Consider the following 15360-nt stretch of genomic DNA (forward strand, 5'->3'; position numbering starts at 1 on the left):
TGGCGTTCGTCACCTAGCGAGAGGTAAACCGACAAGACCAGAGATTAGCCGGTGCAAAGAATACGTAGACCTCTACGTAAGGTCCGGTGTAGTTAGTGATATGTAGAAACCATACTAGGCCCCATCGGTGCTAGAAGGTGTAAGTACGGAAGAAATACACCGCCGAGCAGTCGGGTATAGATTACCCCCTGTACGAACCGGTTCCAGTAATCCCCACTTCGAAACAGTTTTTTCTTCTAAACGCCGACACTAGGTCATTATCAGCTAGTCCGACCGCAAACTTAGTTTGGAGTAATGCCGAGAAATCTAACATTCTACCCGACTGTGGCTTTTCCTCTACGCGCCGCAGGCTTTGGAGCTCCAGCGCCACGTCACGGCCAGTCTTGGAGAGTGGGGAGAACATCCACTCGAAACTTCAGGAAGGCCTGGCTGTGGCTTCGCTTCGCATGCAAGTTACGGATCGGTCACTGTTTTGAAATTCACTGTATCACTGTATGTCCTCCTCCGCACAGTTTCCGGGCTACAGGAGTCACACAACTTACCTCTATAATTATCCTGGTCGTTAAAAGATCGACCTTCAGGAGGATAATACGTACAGTTATGCTGATCTGGGGTTGGGACCTGAATCAAACCTACCTTGCAGTCCTACACTCAGACATCCATCCATCTCGAGTCAATACACACTGGTGTGTACGGTAACGTATAACAAACAGTGAACCAAATTCTTGGGTTTTGTGATGGGTCGTTCCCCCCCTGACAAACCTGTTCAAGGTCCGAATAGATGGACTTGACACCCAAATCACCAGTTTGTTTCCACCCAGGGAGATCTCGCTTTGGGTATATTGGCCGTTGCAGCTTGTCGCTGGATATATAGTTCGCCACGTGCCTCTATCAGACGCGCATAACGGCTATGTTTAGAAGAACAAGTAGACAACCCCTGTTACTATGTATAACACAAGCTGGCAAAATCGACTCTCCTGCCGACATCCCGCGGCGATATTTGTACAGCGTCAATGCCGGCTGCCAAGCCTACTGTCAAATAGGAGGTTGGTTTCGAGAAACGGATACAACCAATAATACTATTTTGACCATAGCGGTTGATCCACTTCCAATACCCTGTTATCCTAGCCAAGCAAACGGCGCCAAAGCCACTGGATCTTGGCCACCCACCAGGCCACTCCGTCCGATGTCCCCCGGTATTACAACAGGGAGCGAGCGCCGAAATCATCCCGCAGTAGTCTGGCCTTGTAGGGCACTTCAGCCCTCTCAACGATGCCAAGACGGTTCCCTTGCTCTGGTGTACACAAAGTTTGTGAAAAAAATGTTGTGCGACATCCCTTCCCGTGCCCATGCCAAGATGTCATGAACCTCTTTGCGCCAGGCAACAACAATTCTCATAGGGGCCCTTGCGGCAGGAGACCCCTGAGGCCAAGTGCCAAGAGATACTTCCCTTCCTAGTACCAAGGGACTAACGATCGAGGAGTGAACCGACACGGTGGTCAATGAACTCGTTTGGTTGGATATTATATATACTAGAGAAAAGACAAAGACGCTAGCCAAGAAAATTGTACAGGAACCATGTTTTGGAACAAGAGAAGCCATGAGTTGCGCCCAGCGCATACCATAACACCCAAAAAAGAAACAAAGAAGAAAAGTCGTTCACCGACAGAAGCGCTTGAAAGCCATAGTAGCGGCCAATCCGGTCGCCAGGAGCGCTCCACCCATCGTGACAGCTTGCAGGGCAGCGTTCATCATCTGGTGCCTATTGCGGGTACGGCAACGCTTGAAGAAATCGGCCATGTCATTTCCACGGGGAAATGGAGTGTCGGGGACATCTTCTCCCAGAAATTCACACAGAGGGCCCCAGCCATCGCTGATCTTGTACTCCAACAGGCGCTCAGGTGGGACCAGGCTGCGGACTTCGTCGACGTGATCCTGGTACACCTGCTTGCCCTTGTTGGGGAAGTCCCCGCGGAAGAAGGTCTCGAAAAACTTGTTCAACATAGGGTAGTACATGCTGGCAGCCCAGCTGAAGTTCGAAACAAAGCTGTGTTCAGGATCGCTCACACGCCAAAAGACAGTCTTCATGACGGATCTGTTGGATACCAGTTAGCGGATAAATCACCTCAGATCTATTCCAGTGTCAACTTACGCATGCCACGAGTCCACATCACGAGTAGTCAGAATAACCTTAGCATTAGGGTAGGCTTCAATCAACTCTTTAGCAAAAGCACAGGCGGGCCAATCGCAGACAGCCTATACACACAAGATCAGTCGTCATTCCATTGCCTGTCGGATTGGTAACCCGAATCTCACCTGACACTCTCCCAGCAACTGGTCCCATTCCTTCCTTCCAAACTCACCCACACCATCATACTTGGCGAGTAGGGCATCGTGCCACATCAAGCAGTCAGGAGGGTTCTCCACACTAGCGGACATCATATGGTAGCACTTCAGGTATCCGAGGCGCTCCAGAGCGATGCGGAGAGATGCTGTTCCCGTTCTTCCAACGCCGAGTGCCAGCACCTTCATGGGCACGGTCCGGTGGCACTTGCGCCTGTCAATACATGTGTCGTCTGTGAAGACATCGGTCCAGGGCTGAGGAGCAAGATTGTCCGAGTAGGTCAAAGACATGCTGATTGATGGACAAATGAGGTTCGTAGATGGGTATATATAGATTGTATTATAATGTGTATTCAAGAGACGGTGGGTCTTCAAAAGATGAAGGTCTAGTAATGGAGAAACGAAGGATAACTCCCAAGATTGAAGGGAAAGTAAGTATACGAGAGAAATGAGAAAAGAAAGAGTTTCTGAGGGTAAAGGCTTGATTTAAAAGAAGGAAACAGAGAAACCTGGTGTTGACAAAGAGATGAAAAGGAGACTGGGGAGGAGATTGATAATAAAAGTCATATACTACTGAAGAGGAGATAATCGTTAGCTCATTAGCGCCGGGATGTACCAAGAAATCTCCATCTCAGGTAATTAAAAAAGAACAGTGGCAACTCATTCGTACTTGTGTACGCGATGCACACTCGATATGGATACTCGTGGTCGTAATCAAAAAACGATAAATAATTTCCCTCTCCTGAATCTTGGCAAAACCCCATTCTCCCTTTTTTTTACCTTTCTAGCCTTTTTTTCTAATTCTGTTCTGGCACTTTCATCCTCTCAGATGCTGTCCTGCTTCCTGTGTGGGTCTGCCGCCCACGTTTGGGCCAAATCAGTTGCGGCAGTTAAAGAGTAGAATCCATAGAACTGAAGAGGCTTTCCTCGGCAGGGCGAACCCAAGACGTCAGTGGGTGACGCTCATCGAAAGTTAACGATTGTCAGGGGGTGGGGGTTGTTCCTTGGTTGACTCCGTAGGTAGTGCATGAAAATCACCCAGGATGGCCGGTCCTCATCGTGTATTGGCCTCCAGAGAACAGTCTCCTGATTGTCATGTTTCTGTGACGGACAGGCGGGACGAAGAATGGAGAATGGAAACCGCGCCAAGATTTACCGGCGACGAGCGCACTGATCGGCCGCGTAGCCTTTAATTCGCCGATCGCTGGGATTCGGGGATTGGATGAAGAAGCCTGAGGCCGCTCCGGTCTAGAAATTCAAACCCGCCCACTCCGCTTCGTTGATTGGTGGATCCCCCGACAAGACGACGCGTACCTTTCTCCAGACATTCGAAATCCATGCATAATGCACAATCCTGAAACGTACTCGCCTCTCCACAGCCCGCAACAATCGCATTCGCTCCTCGTTTCCGTTTTGCTTCGCTGTTCCATTATCTTACCCCTCAATCTTTTCTTTCCTCTTTCGTAACGGCCATTGTTGATTAATGTTAAAGGTCATTTCTGGAAAGTTGTTGCTGCTGAGGCCGTATCAGATGTGTATCAAGCCTGTGCCCATGGGTCCGTGGGGTATGTCAACGATGCTGATCGAGATAGATAGTCCGTCCACCAACGTTAGGATGCACTGTCCACCTTCCATTGTCCACCTAAGCGGTCAATCCACCTCGGTGGAAACCACAGCCGTCGGACTTCGTAAGAATCCCGATGACGACAAATCAAACTGAATTCCAATTCGGCAATAGCCTGTCATTGGTGAACACCTGATCCAACATGTCCAGTGGCCAATTTCCTGTACCGGGAATTGTGATCCTAATTGGTACCATTGAGCATGACTCGTTTAGCCATTTAGCCTATCGGTGAAACGATTAGTCGATTATCCCTGGGCCAGCTTAGGTGGGAGCTGTAATAATCAGTCGGAAATAACCAAGTTGACAAGCCCACTGATTTGCGTGTGGCCAACTGAGCTCCATATCTCCGCTTGGATACTTTCCACCATACTTTCCAGCACTGTACTGGTCTTTCCAGTAGATCGCCCGCACTGAAGGTATCCTGTGATTCTAGGTAGATAGACCCTACAGGGCTTGTTTCCGGATCACTCAATCAATACCCATATCCTGGAGGTAATCATTGCCCGACGGAGATCGACTCGGTGTTCCGAGTTAATCATCTCATCAAGTACCTGCAATGCCAAGACGGCTTATCTTCTGGTGCTCGATCAACGAGGCAAGTATCCTCGCCTTCTTATGACGATCATCGCCAGCTTCCACATTTTTCCCTGTTCCGTCCGGAGTCCATCACTGACCCGCCGGTGAAGACCGTTTCCGAGACGTGTGCCGTTTGTTCCTCTAATCAGACGGGGGAGTGCGATGGCTCTAGAAACTGGCAAGTATTCGTATGTATCCAACTGTACAGGTATGTATCACGGTTGAAATGGACTATGGGCGATAGTAGGGTGGTGTAATTCCCTTTGGTCCTCTTCTTGCTGCAGTGATGTCGCATAGACATGTGATGGTCGATTAGTACTTCGTACTAAACGAAAGTGACTTCCATATCGAGAATGGCTGGTCAGGTGATGGCAAGCTGGTGCTCCTCAGTATAGTTGTATGCAAAGTCGGATTCCTGATGAGATGAGAACCTCACTTGGAAAGGTGTTACGGGTAGGAAAGAAGAGAAAGGGAAGGGAAGACATCAGCACCAGTCATCATAATCAGTAATTCATTGTGTAACACAGGAGGTCGTCCCCTTTTAAAGGAAATTGACGCCAAGAACTAATATTGCACTCGCAATCGCACGTCTTGATCACCTCACTGCAACTATGTCTACTCGAGTATAATCTACCAAGGGTCTGAAGACTACCAAGAAACAACCTTTAGACGTTATTTGAGCTTAAATGACAGATGTGGTCGGTCTCGTGCAGTGAGTGGACCGGTGTGAGATGTTGTCTCCGCTCGCAGGCATCACGGCAGTGATTTCGGCTGTTGAGTTACCTGCCCTTTCTATATGTATCCGAGCTGTCATATCACGGCGGAAATAACGTGACTCAAGAGCCTCTGGTCCGTTACGCAGTGGTCATATGTTATTCATGATATGATATTTTTAGGTAAACAAAATAAATTTGCTTTCCATAGGGTATTATCGTTGACATTAGATAAACAAAGCCACCATAGGACCCTCTATCAACATGGATGGCAATAGTTGCAAGCGCAGCGCCCTGATATATGTTAATCCTTCAAACCAATAACTCCGGATGGCCATCCCGTGGCCATTTCAATGCTATAATATCCAGAACAAAGTCTATCCTACCCACTCTCCCTACAGGCGGAAAGCTGTCTCACTCCAGTTTGTCCAAATGTTCCAGCCTCGTCAATACGACTTGCTTGCTTGTCTCTTCAATTTCACCTGCCAGAAATACTTCGTCTAGAATCGCGTACACCTGTACCAATCATTTGTCAGCCTTCGCTCCTTGTCGCATCTTGGCAGTATATCGATCCATCATAATATCTTCTGATGCCCACCACCGCCGAGAGAGCCCAACGCACCTTGTAGAAATTGAACACTAGATCCAGCTCGCACACATTCCCAAAGAACTGATCTAGAACTTCGACAAAGAAATGGATGGCCTCGAGATACGCCAGTTCATTATCGGTAGCATCGACACAGGCGCAAAAGAACAGCCCCGCATATCTCCGGTAGACGATCTTCGTACTCCGCTTGAACTCGACAAAGTTGGATTGATATTTCTGATCTCTTGGTGCTACCAGGCGATGGACCTGAGGCAATTGGTCAGTTCGCCGGCCCAGCGGTAACAATGGGATTGTCGCAAGTCGTCACGAACCTCGCCTTTGAGCTTGACTTTCTCCTCATCCTGCGCAAAACCGTTGTCAGCTAATGCTACACGATCTCGGAAGAGTTACTGGAGAACTTACGCTGTACGGCGCATACCATTTTGCAAGGCGTGTTTTGCCCCTATCCGCTCACTTAGCATTATAGATCGTTCGATCTAGATGTAGATAGGAGTACTCACTGTCGGTTCTGGACCAATATGAATGAAAGAACCATCCCGCCTGAAGAAATAGCGGTATGCCGATATCGATTGTGGCGTTGGGCTATGCCGCAGTTGGGTTCATCCGAATGTCTCCGCTTGGAGTCTGGAGTAATGAAGATGTCAAGGCCGAGACTCGATATTGCCGGATATCACCGCCTTTTGTTCGATCTATGCAGTGAACCAATGAGGGGGTTTAAGCATGACAAGAAAAAAACTAAAAATAATAATAATAATAGTAATAATGACAAGAAAAAAGAAACTTGTTTGTCAGCGGTCCTGTAGTCATTGTAAATACTGACAATAGTCCCTTCTTGATTTGGAATTGATTATATAAATAGTTTCGAACTGTCCGTTAACTATGGGGTTGACCTGTCAACTGTGCTAGTGCCAAGTGCCCTTATCCGCTGATTGATGATCAACTCATGTCGCAAACACACATTTCCTGCAGTCATCGTCACACACGATGAGCGCAGCAGCGTCTTTCCCCGGACAATATTAACATGACACCTTCCATCGAACACTCCGGTTTACTGAACCATTACCTCCCCCATTAGTATTTCCAGCCGCTACATTCCCAGCACTTCGCAATGCCGGTCTACATGCTATACGGCTTTAAGTGGCCGCGCGCCGGCTTCACTGGTATCCGAGTGTATATTGTCCTGCACAACCTGGAAGATGCGACAGCAGAGTATCTCCAAGCCCCAGTCACCACCCAGCTGCTCTTAGAGTCGTTCGCAAAGACAGAACCGGGTATCGTATCCCGTCTCCCGGACCTCCGATTTATTGAGCAGTATGACCCCGACGATACCAGCGATGAGGCCGTCAGCAAGCCATATGCCTATGTCGCGGCTAAAGTGATCACGATGCCAGAGTCGGGGGCACTTAGTTTGGATGCTGAGGAGCTGGTTAAGGAATCAGGGCTAGATGAAAATGCCATGGCGGCGTTGACAGAGATGCGAGATAAATATGCCGCTGGTGAGAAGATTGGCTGGTATATTGTGTATAACGGGGATCCGGAGAGATGGTTCCCCCAAATTGATGAGGACGACGATGAAAGTATGATGTACGATGATGAAGACGGAGAGGCTAGCGATTATGGCAGCGCATCACAACCCCCGTCAACTCCTACAGTAAGTGCTTCTTACATGGTTGCATGTTCTTGTTGTTGGCACGAGCTAATGTCGGTCATTTTCTAGACATTTTTTCCCCAAAAGTTGACGCAGTTCTTCGGCGCTAAGAAGGCCGCTTGAGATGATCATATGAGTGATGGGTGGCTATGCAATTTTCCTAACGCCCAATGACTGTTATTGTGTTCGTGAACATTGATTTTTGGATATTAGAGCCACGGCGTATTGGATCTATAAATCATTTTCATTTCGTTATAAGCTAAGCCCTACTTCATGAAGTAGCGCCGTAACCCTTCTGCCAACTGGCATCAAAAGTCGCTTTGTCCACGGCAAATTCTCGAATGTAGTCCTTCTCTAAGTCATGCGCCCTCCTTCCCAGGAGAACGAGACTGTGAAGAGGTGCGCCCATCTCGACCTCTGCCAATTCCTTCAGAGTTCCGACGACCAATTTCTGGTCCGGGGCTCCAACTCTCGCAGCTCCGACCGCGAGGCTGTCAGGTCCATAAACACCTTCCTTGCGCTCCTCCTCGGTCTCCAACATCTGACTGGCGCACTGCGCAACGGTCATATATCTCGGAGGCTCGTAGATCAGGCGTCCTCGGGCCATGTTCTCGTACGACTGCTCCTTGACCTTAATGTCCAAGAGCACGAGGGTGTGAAGGCCCAGTGAAATGTTCTCCTTAATCTTATCGTAGTATGACGAGGGCTTCCAGTTTTCTGTGAAGAAAACCATGCTGACAGTTTGACCGAAGTTATACAATTGCAGTCCCGTGCAACCAATACCGGACATGATCGATGCGTTCGGGATGACCTTAGATTCGATGCCCAGTTCACGGGCGCGCAGAACGAGGTCCGTATGGGTGGTGGCGCTGCATACACGTTAATTCACACCTCCCATAGCAATCGCGCAAAGCTGACACCTACCCAAAAGGATCGCCGACGACTAGGAATGCAACATCTGTTTTATCTGCTCCAGCGAGAATCTCATCGCTTCCGCTCTCGACCTTTTCACGGTCTGCTTCAATAACAGGACGTCCATAGAAAGCTTCCTACTGAACCAATTGACGACCTGGTTAGACAATTCCGTAGCAACAAATATCATCCGCCATGTGCAGAGACACTCACTAGTTTCTCTTTGTTGACGAGCAGAATACTTGTATATGCTTCGAGGTAGACCCTTTCCGCCCTTTTCACCACCTCTAAGCCTTTGACAGTAATGTCAGTCTCATCGGCAAGACCCAACCCAACGAGGTAGAGCATTGTGAGGGAATTAATTTGAATCAATGAATATAGTAACTGTGATAATCACGATCAAAATATTTCGCTATCACCCCACCAAATGCGGCGGGATGACGGGATGCGGGTAAAGAGTTGTTCCGGATATGGGGAGGTCACTAGACATCAAATCACGGGGATCCTTTGGACATCCCCATTGTTGCCTTTCGCGACCAACTTCAATTCACTCGTTTCGTGGCCCACAGTCTTGACACGATCATCTATCTGTATTGTAGTTGTTTTTTCAGGTCGTGAATGATGTTAATCTGTGATTTTTGATTCGCCAACATGTCGACCGATCGAACTCCGAAGTATCGGCAGGAAATCCAGCAGGTAAGCTCATACTATTCCTTATCTAGGTCTATCTAAGCCTCAAATTGTCTCTGTTTTCTTTTGTTTTATACTTTTTGGACCGCTTGCGCAATTTAGGCTACATTCCAATAGTGTAACCATTTGTATATTTGACATCACAAGCTTATTCTTGCTGCTGCTATGGCGCAGTAAAGTCCATTGTGATGCGATTATTCGTCGTCTATAACTACCTATCCTGCTTGATATGCACTCTATGTTGTATTGTTTCACATAATACTCCATTCCCGCAGTCGGATTCATACTTCGACTTGCGTATCTCTCTTGGAAAAAACAACTGGGATAGCGCAAATCACCCGCATGTACCTGTGCTCCATCTATGCGTTTTCCCGACCACAACAACATGAAGAGAACCATCTCGGAGACAATATGAAAATAACAAGACTACTTTCAGCCTCACTGACACTATGACCAGATGATGTTCGTCTCTGGTGAGACTGCCGAGCCATCAGTGGAAACAACTACTCTGATAGAAGAGATCGTTCGCCAGCAAGTCGTTGAGATTGTATGAGCGCCCTCAGCCATCAAAGTACAGTTTACTCACATTCACTGCAGCTCGCACGCAGTACAACGCTGGCAACACGACGAGGTGTTCGCTCTATTTCGACTGACGATTTGATCTTTCTCATTCGACATGACAAGGCCAAGGTCTCGCGCCTGAAGACCTTCCTTTCCTGGAAAGATGTCCGCAAGAATGTCAAAGATTCAGATGACAAAGGCGGTGCCGACGCTGCTGAATTTGCAGGAGCCGATGACCCTCTTGCAGGGGGTGTCGTCGCTGGGCCGCAGGATGTCGCTTCGAAGCCGAAAAATAAGAGGGCCCGTGTTGGTCTCGCATGGGATGTGAACAGTTTCTACTCGGTCCAGGTTCCAGAGCGAGATGACGAGGAAGACGAAGAGGAGGAGGAGCAGAACTATGCAACCCTCCAGCGTCTTGCTGCAGCAGATGAACGAACCAAGCACATGACGAAGGAAGAGTACGTGTTTTGGTCCGAATGTCGTCAAGCATCCTTCACCTATCGTAAGAGCAAGCGTTTTCGTGAGTGGGCCGGTTTTGGTATCGTAACCGAATCGAAGCCCAACGACGATATTGTCGATATCCTTGGTTTCCTCACGTTCGAGATCGTCCAAACTTTGACCGAGGAAGCCCTTAAAGTTAAAGAACGCGAAGACCGAGAGAAGAATCGTCGAGGAGGTGCCGAAAATGACTCGGGCGAGACTAAGAAGCGTAAGCGCGAAACTGGCCTCTTCGATCCTCCTGAGGAGGGCCGAACACCGGTTGAACCGAAGCATATCCGTGAAGCATATCGTAAACTTCAAGCAACTCCGAACAAGAATATCGCAATGCTTCTCCACAATGGGCGCGTTCCAGCACGGATGCCTTTGAGACTGGTAAGCTCACTTATCCCACTTTGATGGTTTCTCCTAACATAACCTAGATTTAATGGGATGGCTTTATATTGAGCTTGTACCGGAAATGGTTGGACTTATACACACAAGATACCCACATGACGACTGTACGATATCGAGACTTCTTTTTCGTTTCCTTTGTTTACTATCCGGGGTACACCGTTTCGTTCCTTCAGCGGCCCCTGTACTATTTCGAACATCAATCAATCTTTTCGATTATCTGCACCATACTAGGCATTAATTCCTTTGATCCAATTCTAAGCACAGTCCCTAAGTGAACCGAGACCCATCACGAACATGTACATAATCAATCCTAAGAAGCCCTTCGCCCAGCGAAAATAAAGCCCTTATTTGTGCGTCCGGCGCCCTATCAACAAACCAGTCAGCACATACTCCCAACACATCAAGTTAAAACCCCATAAAAGAACAAAAGATAAAGGATAAAAACTCACACTCAGCCAACTCCTGCTCACTCAACTCCCGGATACTATTAATAGCCGGCACATCCCCCTTAGTAGCACTCTTGATCGTCTCAATCGCCTTCCCAAAGATACCCCTCGTGGCCACCGCATACGTCGCCAACTTCGCCTCCAACTTGATCACCCCAATCCTCGGATCCGACGGACTGCCATCATGAACCCCATCACCAAGATCACCCAACCAAGCCGGCAACGTCGGCGAATAATACTTCTCAATGAGAGCCTTGTCGGCAACGATCGATGCCGTTCCCGAAATAGACGCCCAGGATCCGCTAACTGGGTCTAGGAAGGACATGTTTACTTCGCTGGGGTTCGTGTTGATATCTAGGGTTTTGCTGGAGAAGAGGTTGATGTGGAAGAGAAGGTCGATGCCGCCGTGTTCCTTTTCAAAATATCTCAGTTTTAGTATACGGTATTATAACTTGGCTTGCGTATAAACTATGCCAGGGGAAGAGCGAAGGGAAGGGGGAACGGAAGAGAGAAGGGGAGAAAGTACCTTCCCAGCCAACGCCATGCATCTCGAGGTTAAGTATTCCGAGCCAGCGATCTTGGTTGTTAGCATGCCGAATTTGGCCTCGGAAATGAAGTCAACCAGGTCTTCGACCTTTTGGGCCAGGGGCGGGTCTTCGAGGCTTTTGGCCTTGTAGGGGTCGATGGGCTGTTCGCCTTTGCTGGTGTTGATTGTAGAGGACATTCTGGGCTGTTTTGTTTTATTGGAGGGGTTTATGAATGATAGGATTGAGACTTGGGTAATTGTTTCTTGGGGAAGAGATAGTAATAGCCATCATTGTTTATATAGGGAGCTTTTGTATACTATGATGTATGATGATATGCCAAGTCTGGCGTAGGCATGACGTCAAAGCCCTAATTGGCATTCAGGGGACTTACTATGTAATATGTTGATTTTTATGACGTTTGTTGCGTTTCTTTCTGGGATGATCGAAAACCATCTACAAGGTATTGACCCGGTTTGTCATGGCGATGTACCGATGTTGTTATGGGCTGATAGATAATAGGGTTCATCCCCGAGAGGTCCTCGCAATCGATGCATCAACTTACTGCTTTGCCTATGTATTTTTTGCGTCTATTCCTTACGAGCCAGAACACCTGGATTTTGTTCCCGTCTACCCACCTCGTTTTATCGGCTAGACCTCCTAGTTTCCAGTTTTCATCGTCAGGACGGAAAGGTTGGAAGTGTTGATCACCCTTCATATCGTTGACAAACTCCGGAGAAATATGAGAGAAGAATAAATCTACCCAGGAGTCTTCCTTATTCATGACAGGCGTGGCCGAGTATTCTGATAGATCGACAATAGTGTGGAGATTTAACAGCAAGACTGGAAGCAGAAGTAGAGTGAAAACTTCTGGAAATTGGTTCTTCGCATGATGAATATAAATGTATGATCTCGTGATCATGATTTCCCCCACTTGGCCTCAACTTTGCCTAATTGGTCAACCAACGACCAACTCACTTTTTGTAAACACTTTAGCATACCTGTTTTCACTCAAGACCTATATACAAAGCCTAGCCTTCTTGATAGAATGTCAAGAGAAACCGAATCAGAGGCTATCCGCCTCCCGACTGTCGCTGAGATCGAGGCCGCGACGGAAATCATAAGCAGCCCAGACACATCCGCCAAAGTCGTCCGGGTGAACAAGCATTTCGCAGTGAAAATGGGTCACGGCGTAACCCTAATGGAGGCCGAAAACTTGAAGTTTCTCGCAACAAACAGCAAAGTTCCAGTCCCAAGAGTCTACGCTGCCTTCAAGGACCCCGACACCAAGAAAACTTATATTATTATGCAATATCTCCATGGCGATAACCTTCAAAAATCCTTGCCATCCCTTACACAGGTGGAAAAAGCTACAATATGTAGCTTGATTAAAGACGCCATAACGGAGCTACGGAGTATACCGCCACCAGATTACTTGGGGATGTTGAATCGCCGGCCTTATCTTGACGGGGTGTTCTGGACTGAAGGTCTTATTTCCAAAATATCAGGTCCCTTCGAGAATCAGGAAGACATGAATCTTGCCATCATCGAGAAACTTCGCCAGACAGAATCAGAGCCGTATATCCGATTGCTGCGGAACATGGTTAACCGGACTCTGAACGGCCACCGCACTGTTTTCACCCACGGTGACCTTCAGCCGAAGAATATTATGGTTGAAAAGCTCAGAAGTCGCGACGGAGGCCCGGAATTTAGGATCACGCTATTGGACTGGGAAAGCGCTGGATGGTATCCAGAGTTCTGGGATTTCTGCAACGCTACAATCGCCTGTAGATTCAAACCCGACTGGCTTGAACTTGTGCCTGATATACTGGATCAATACCCGGTGGAATTTCTCATGATGCAGGTGGTGTATTCATCTGTGTTCTACTAGGTAGAGAGTTGTTCTACAACCAGCCTGTTTCTTCTGGATATAATATCAGAAATCTATAGAGATACACTTGAGTAGGAGATCAAGTATTCTAAAACTCTACAATGATAACTAGGATTGAAATATTATTAATCTCTATTATTCACTCTTCGATATTTTGAAAGTAAGCTTTAGATTTCTTAATTAGTAGTACATCTAGAGACTCAATATTTTATCTAGGTATCTCTCGGTTGGTCGGTTCAGGCGGGTCCCATATCTGTATAACATCCTTGAATGACTTTGCCTTCTGGGGAATAGCAACTTGCATATGGCCACAGGGCTATCAACCCGAGGACTGGAAGCCAGGAACATGGACGGAGTGTTTATGTCTTTGCAACATTCTGCCCGATAAGTGTGATAATATCAGGGATAAACATCAGTAGCATTGTGAAAATACCAGGTATGTCGCACGACCTCGCCCAAGCATCCAAGAAGGGGCTCTTCTGCGCGTGCCAGGTCGGTTGCACCGGCATGGCTGCGCCAGCTCCGATGCAGGGCCCGTAAGAACGAGATAGGCCGCGACCGTGTCGGGAGCAGCATTTCATATTGGGTTACAATTCGACATACGGTAATCAGCTTTTTCAAAGCATGAGGAAACACACACCGACCGTCGTTCAAGAGGCGATCGAGGTTATATCGACCTCTAGGATAGTGAGCTCATTCAGTTGAACAGTTGATTTAAGGTTGGAAATGCACCCGACATGGATCCAATAAGTGTTCGGGAACTGTTCAACATGTAACAATACATCGCGGTCTGTCACCGCGAGCTTCTAATTGGCTGTTGCTTTTCGGGACCTGCTCGGGTTTAGTTCAAGAGGCCAACGTAGTTTCCTGGGAGGGTCCAGCCCATCCAAAGATCTCCCAGTCTTCCTGGTCAACGGAGCTGATAATCATAGCGCTGCTCCGGGAGAAATATATCACGCAATACGCCACAGAAATTACCACTTCGGCCCGAGATTTGCCGAGGGCTGATTGAGCTGTATTTAGAGCTAGCAAGACCCTGGATGGACAGATAGTGAGCACTTTTGTTCCTCAATATGGCCTCGAAGGTCCATCTCGTCCGCCACGCAGAATCGGTCCACAATGTCACTCATGACTTCTCTCAGTTGGATCCTGAGTTGACCCCTCTTGGCCTTCAGCAAGCCACAGGGCTCGGCCAGCTATTCCCCTACGCCCCCCAAGTGGGTGTTATCATCACCTCTCCACTCAAACGAGCTGTTCAAACCACCCTCACGGCTTTTTCGCATATCCTTGATAAACGGTATTTCGACCCCGACTCTGGGTACGGAGTGGAGAATGGCGCTGCCCTTTTCTTGGAACCGGATTTGCAAGAGAGAAGTGCTCTTCCCTGTGATACGGGGTCCCCAACTAGGGTCCTGGACGCGGCTTTTCCGAGACTAGGTGTCCAGGATTTGGCTGAGGGTTGGCAAGTGAAAGAGGACTTCTATTCTCCCGCCGACGAAGCTGTGGAGGAGCGGGCGCAGAAGATGAGATCTCGTATTGCCGCAGTTTGTGAGGATCTTCAACACCAAGGACGGACGGACGTTGTGGTTGTAACTCATGGGGTGTTCATGAGATTCTTATTGGGAGACCCAAACATTGATCTGCCGAAAGCAGGCTGGAGGAGCTATGCTGTTGGAAACCACAGCTCCGATGTTGTTCTGTCGCCTCTCTAGTGACAGCTCGGTCTGCCTCACTGGTTACTTCCTGTGGCCTGAGCTTGATTCTGTGGAAGTGCCCCCCTCATTGTGGCTACTTCCGTGGACGAGTTTTCTACTCCAACACTCTTAGGAATTCTCTTAGGAACGATAGTTAACAAAGAAATGATGGCGCTGGAAGCAGCTCTGATGATCTTTATATCAATTATATCACTCTTCATCTGGATAGTCATTTGA

At 48.0% G+C, this 15360-nt stretch overlaps 5 protein-coding genes across 5 annotated transcripts; 4 read left to right on the forward strand and 1 right to left on the reverse strand.

Moving 5' to 3' along the window:
• Window positions 1-1578: 1578 nt before the first annotated feature.
• AO090012000472 (uncharacterized protein) lies at window positions 1579-2602 on the forward strand (the record flags this gene model as incomplete). The annotated part of the gene is made up of 2 exons (XM_023236499.1): window positions 1579-2202; window positions 2597-2602. The coding sequence occupies 2 exons, from the start codon at window positions 1579-1581 to the stop codon at window positions 2600-2602; spliced, it is 630 nt and encodes a 209-aa protein (XP_023091418.1).
• A 5180-nt stretch (window positions 2603-7782) lies between these two features.
• On the reverse strand, window positions 7783-8771 carry dph5 (diphthine synthase; the record flags this gene model as incomplete). Its single annotated transcript, XM_001727434.3, has 3 exons — window positions 7783-8380; window positions 8436-8560; window positions 8637-8771. The coding sequence occupies 3 exons, from the start codon at window positions 8769-8771 to the stop codon at window positions 7783-7785; spliced, it is 858 nt and encodes a 285-aa protein (XP_001727486.1).
• Window positions 8772-9074: 303 nt separating this feature from the next.
• AO090012000476 (transcriptional regulator SPT3) lies at window positions 9075-11372 on the forward strand (the record flags this gene model as incomplete). Its single annotated transcript, XM_023236500.1, has 4 exons — window positions 9075-9119; window positions 9571-9660; window positions 9711-10547; window positions 11331-11372. 4 exons carry the CDS (start codon window positions 9075-9077, stop codon window positions 11370-11372), a joined length of 1014 nt encoding a protein of 337 aa, XP_023091419.1.
• A 1346-nt stretch (window positions 11373-12718) lies between these two features.
• AO090012000478 (aminoglycoside phosphotransferase family protein) lies at window positions 12719-13429 on the forward strand (the record flags this gene model as incomplete). The annotated part of the gene is made up of 1 exon (XM_001727436.3): window positions 12719-13429. One exon carries the CDS (start codon window positions 12719-12721, stop codon window positions 13427-13429), a length of 711 nt encoding a protein of 236 aa, XP_001727488.3.
• A 1073-nt stretch (window positions 13430-14502) lies between these two features.
• AO090012000479 (histidine phosphatase family protein) lies at window positions 14503-15360 on the forward strand (the record flags this gene model as incomplete). Its single annotated transcript, XM_023236501.1, has 2 exons — window positions 14503-14977; window positions 15353-15360. 2 exons carry the CDS (start codon window positions 14503-14505, stop codon window positions 15358-15360), a joined length of 483 nt encoding a protein of 160 aa, XP_023091420.1.

This window comes from Aspergillus oryzae, chromosome 4, assembly GCF_000184455.2.
Source record: "Aspergillus oryzae RIB40 DNA, chromosome 4".
In the NCBI taxonomy this organism is placed as follows: Eukaryota; Fungi; Ascomycota; class Eurotiomycetes; order Eurotiales; family Aspergillaceae; genus Aspergillus; species Aspergillus oryzae.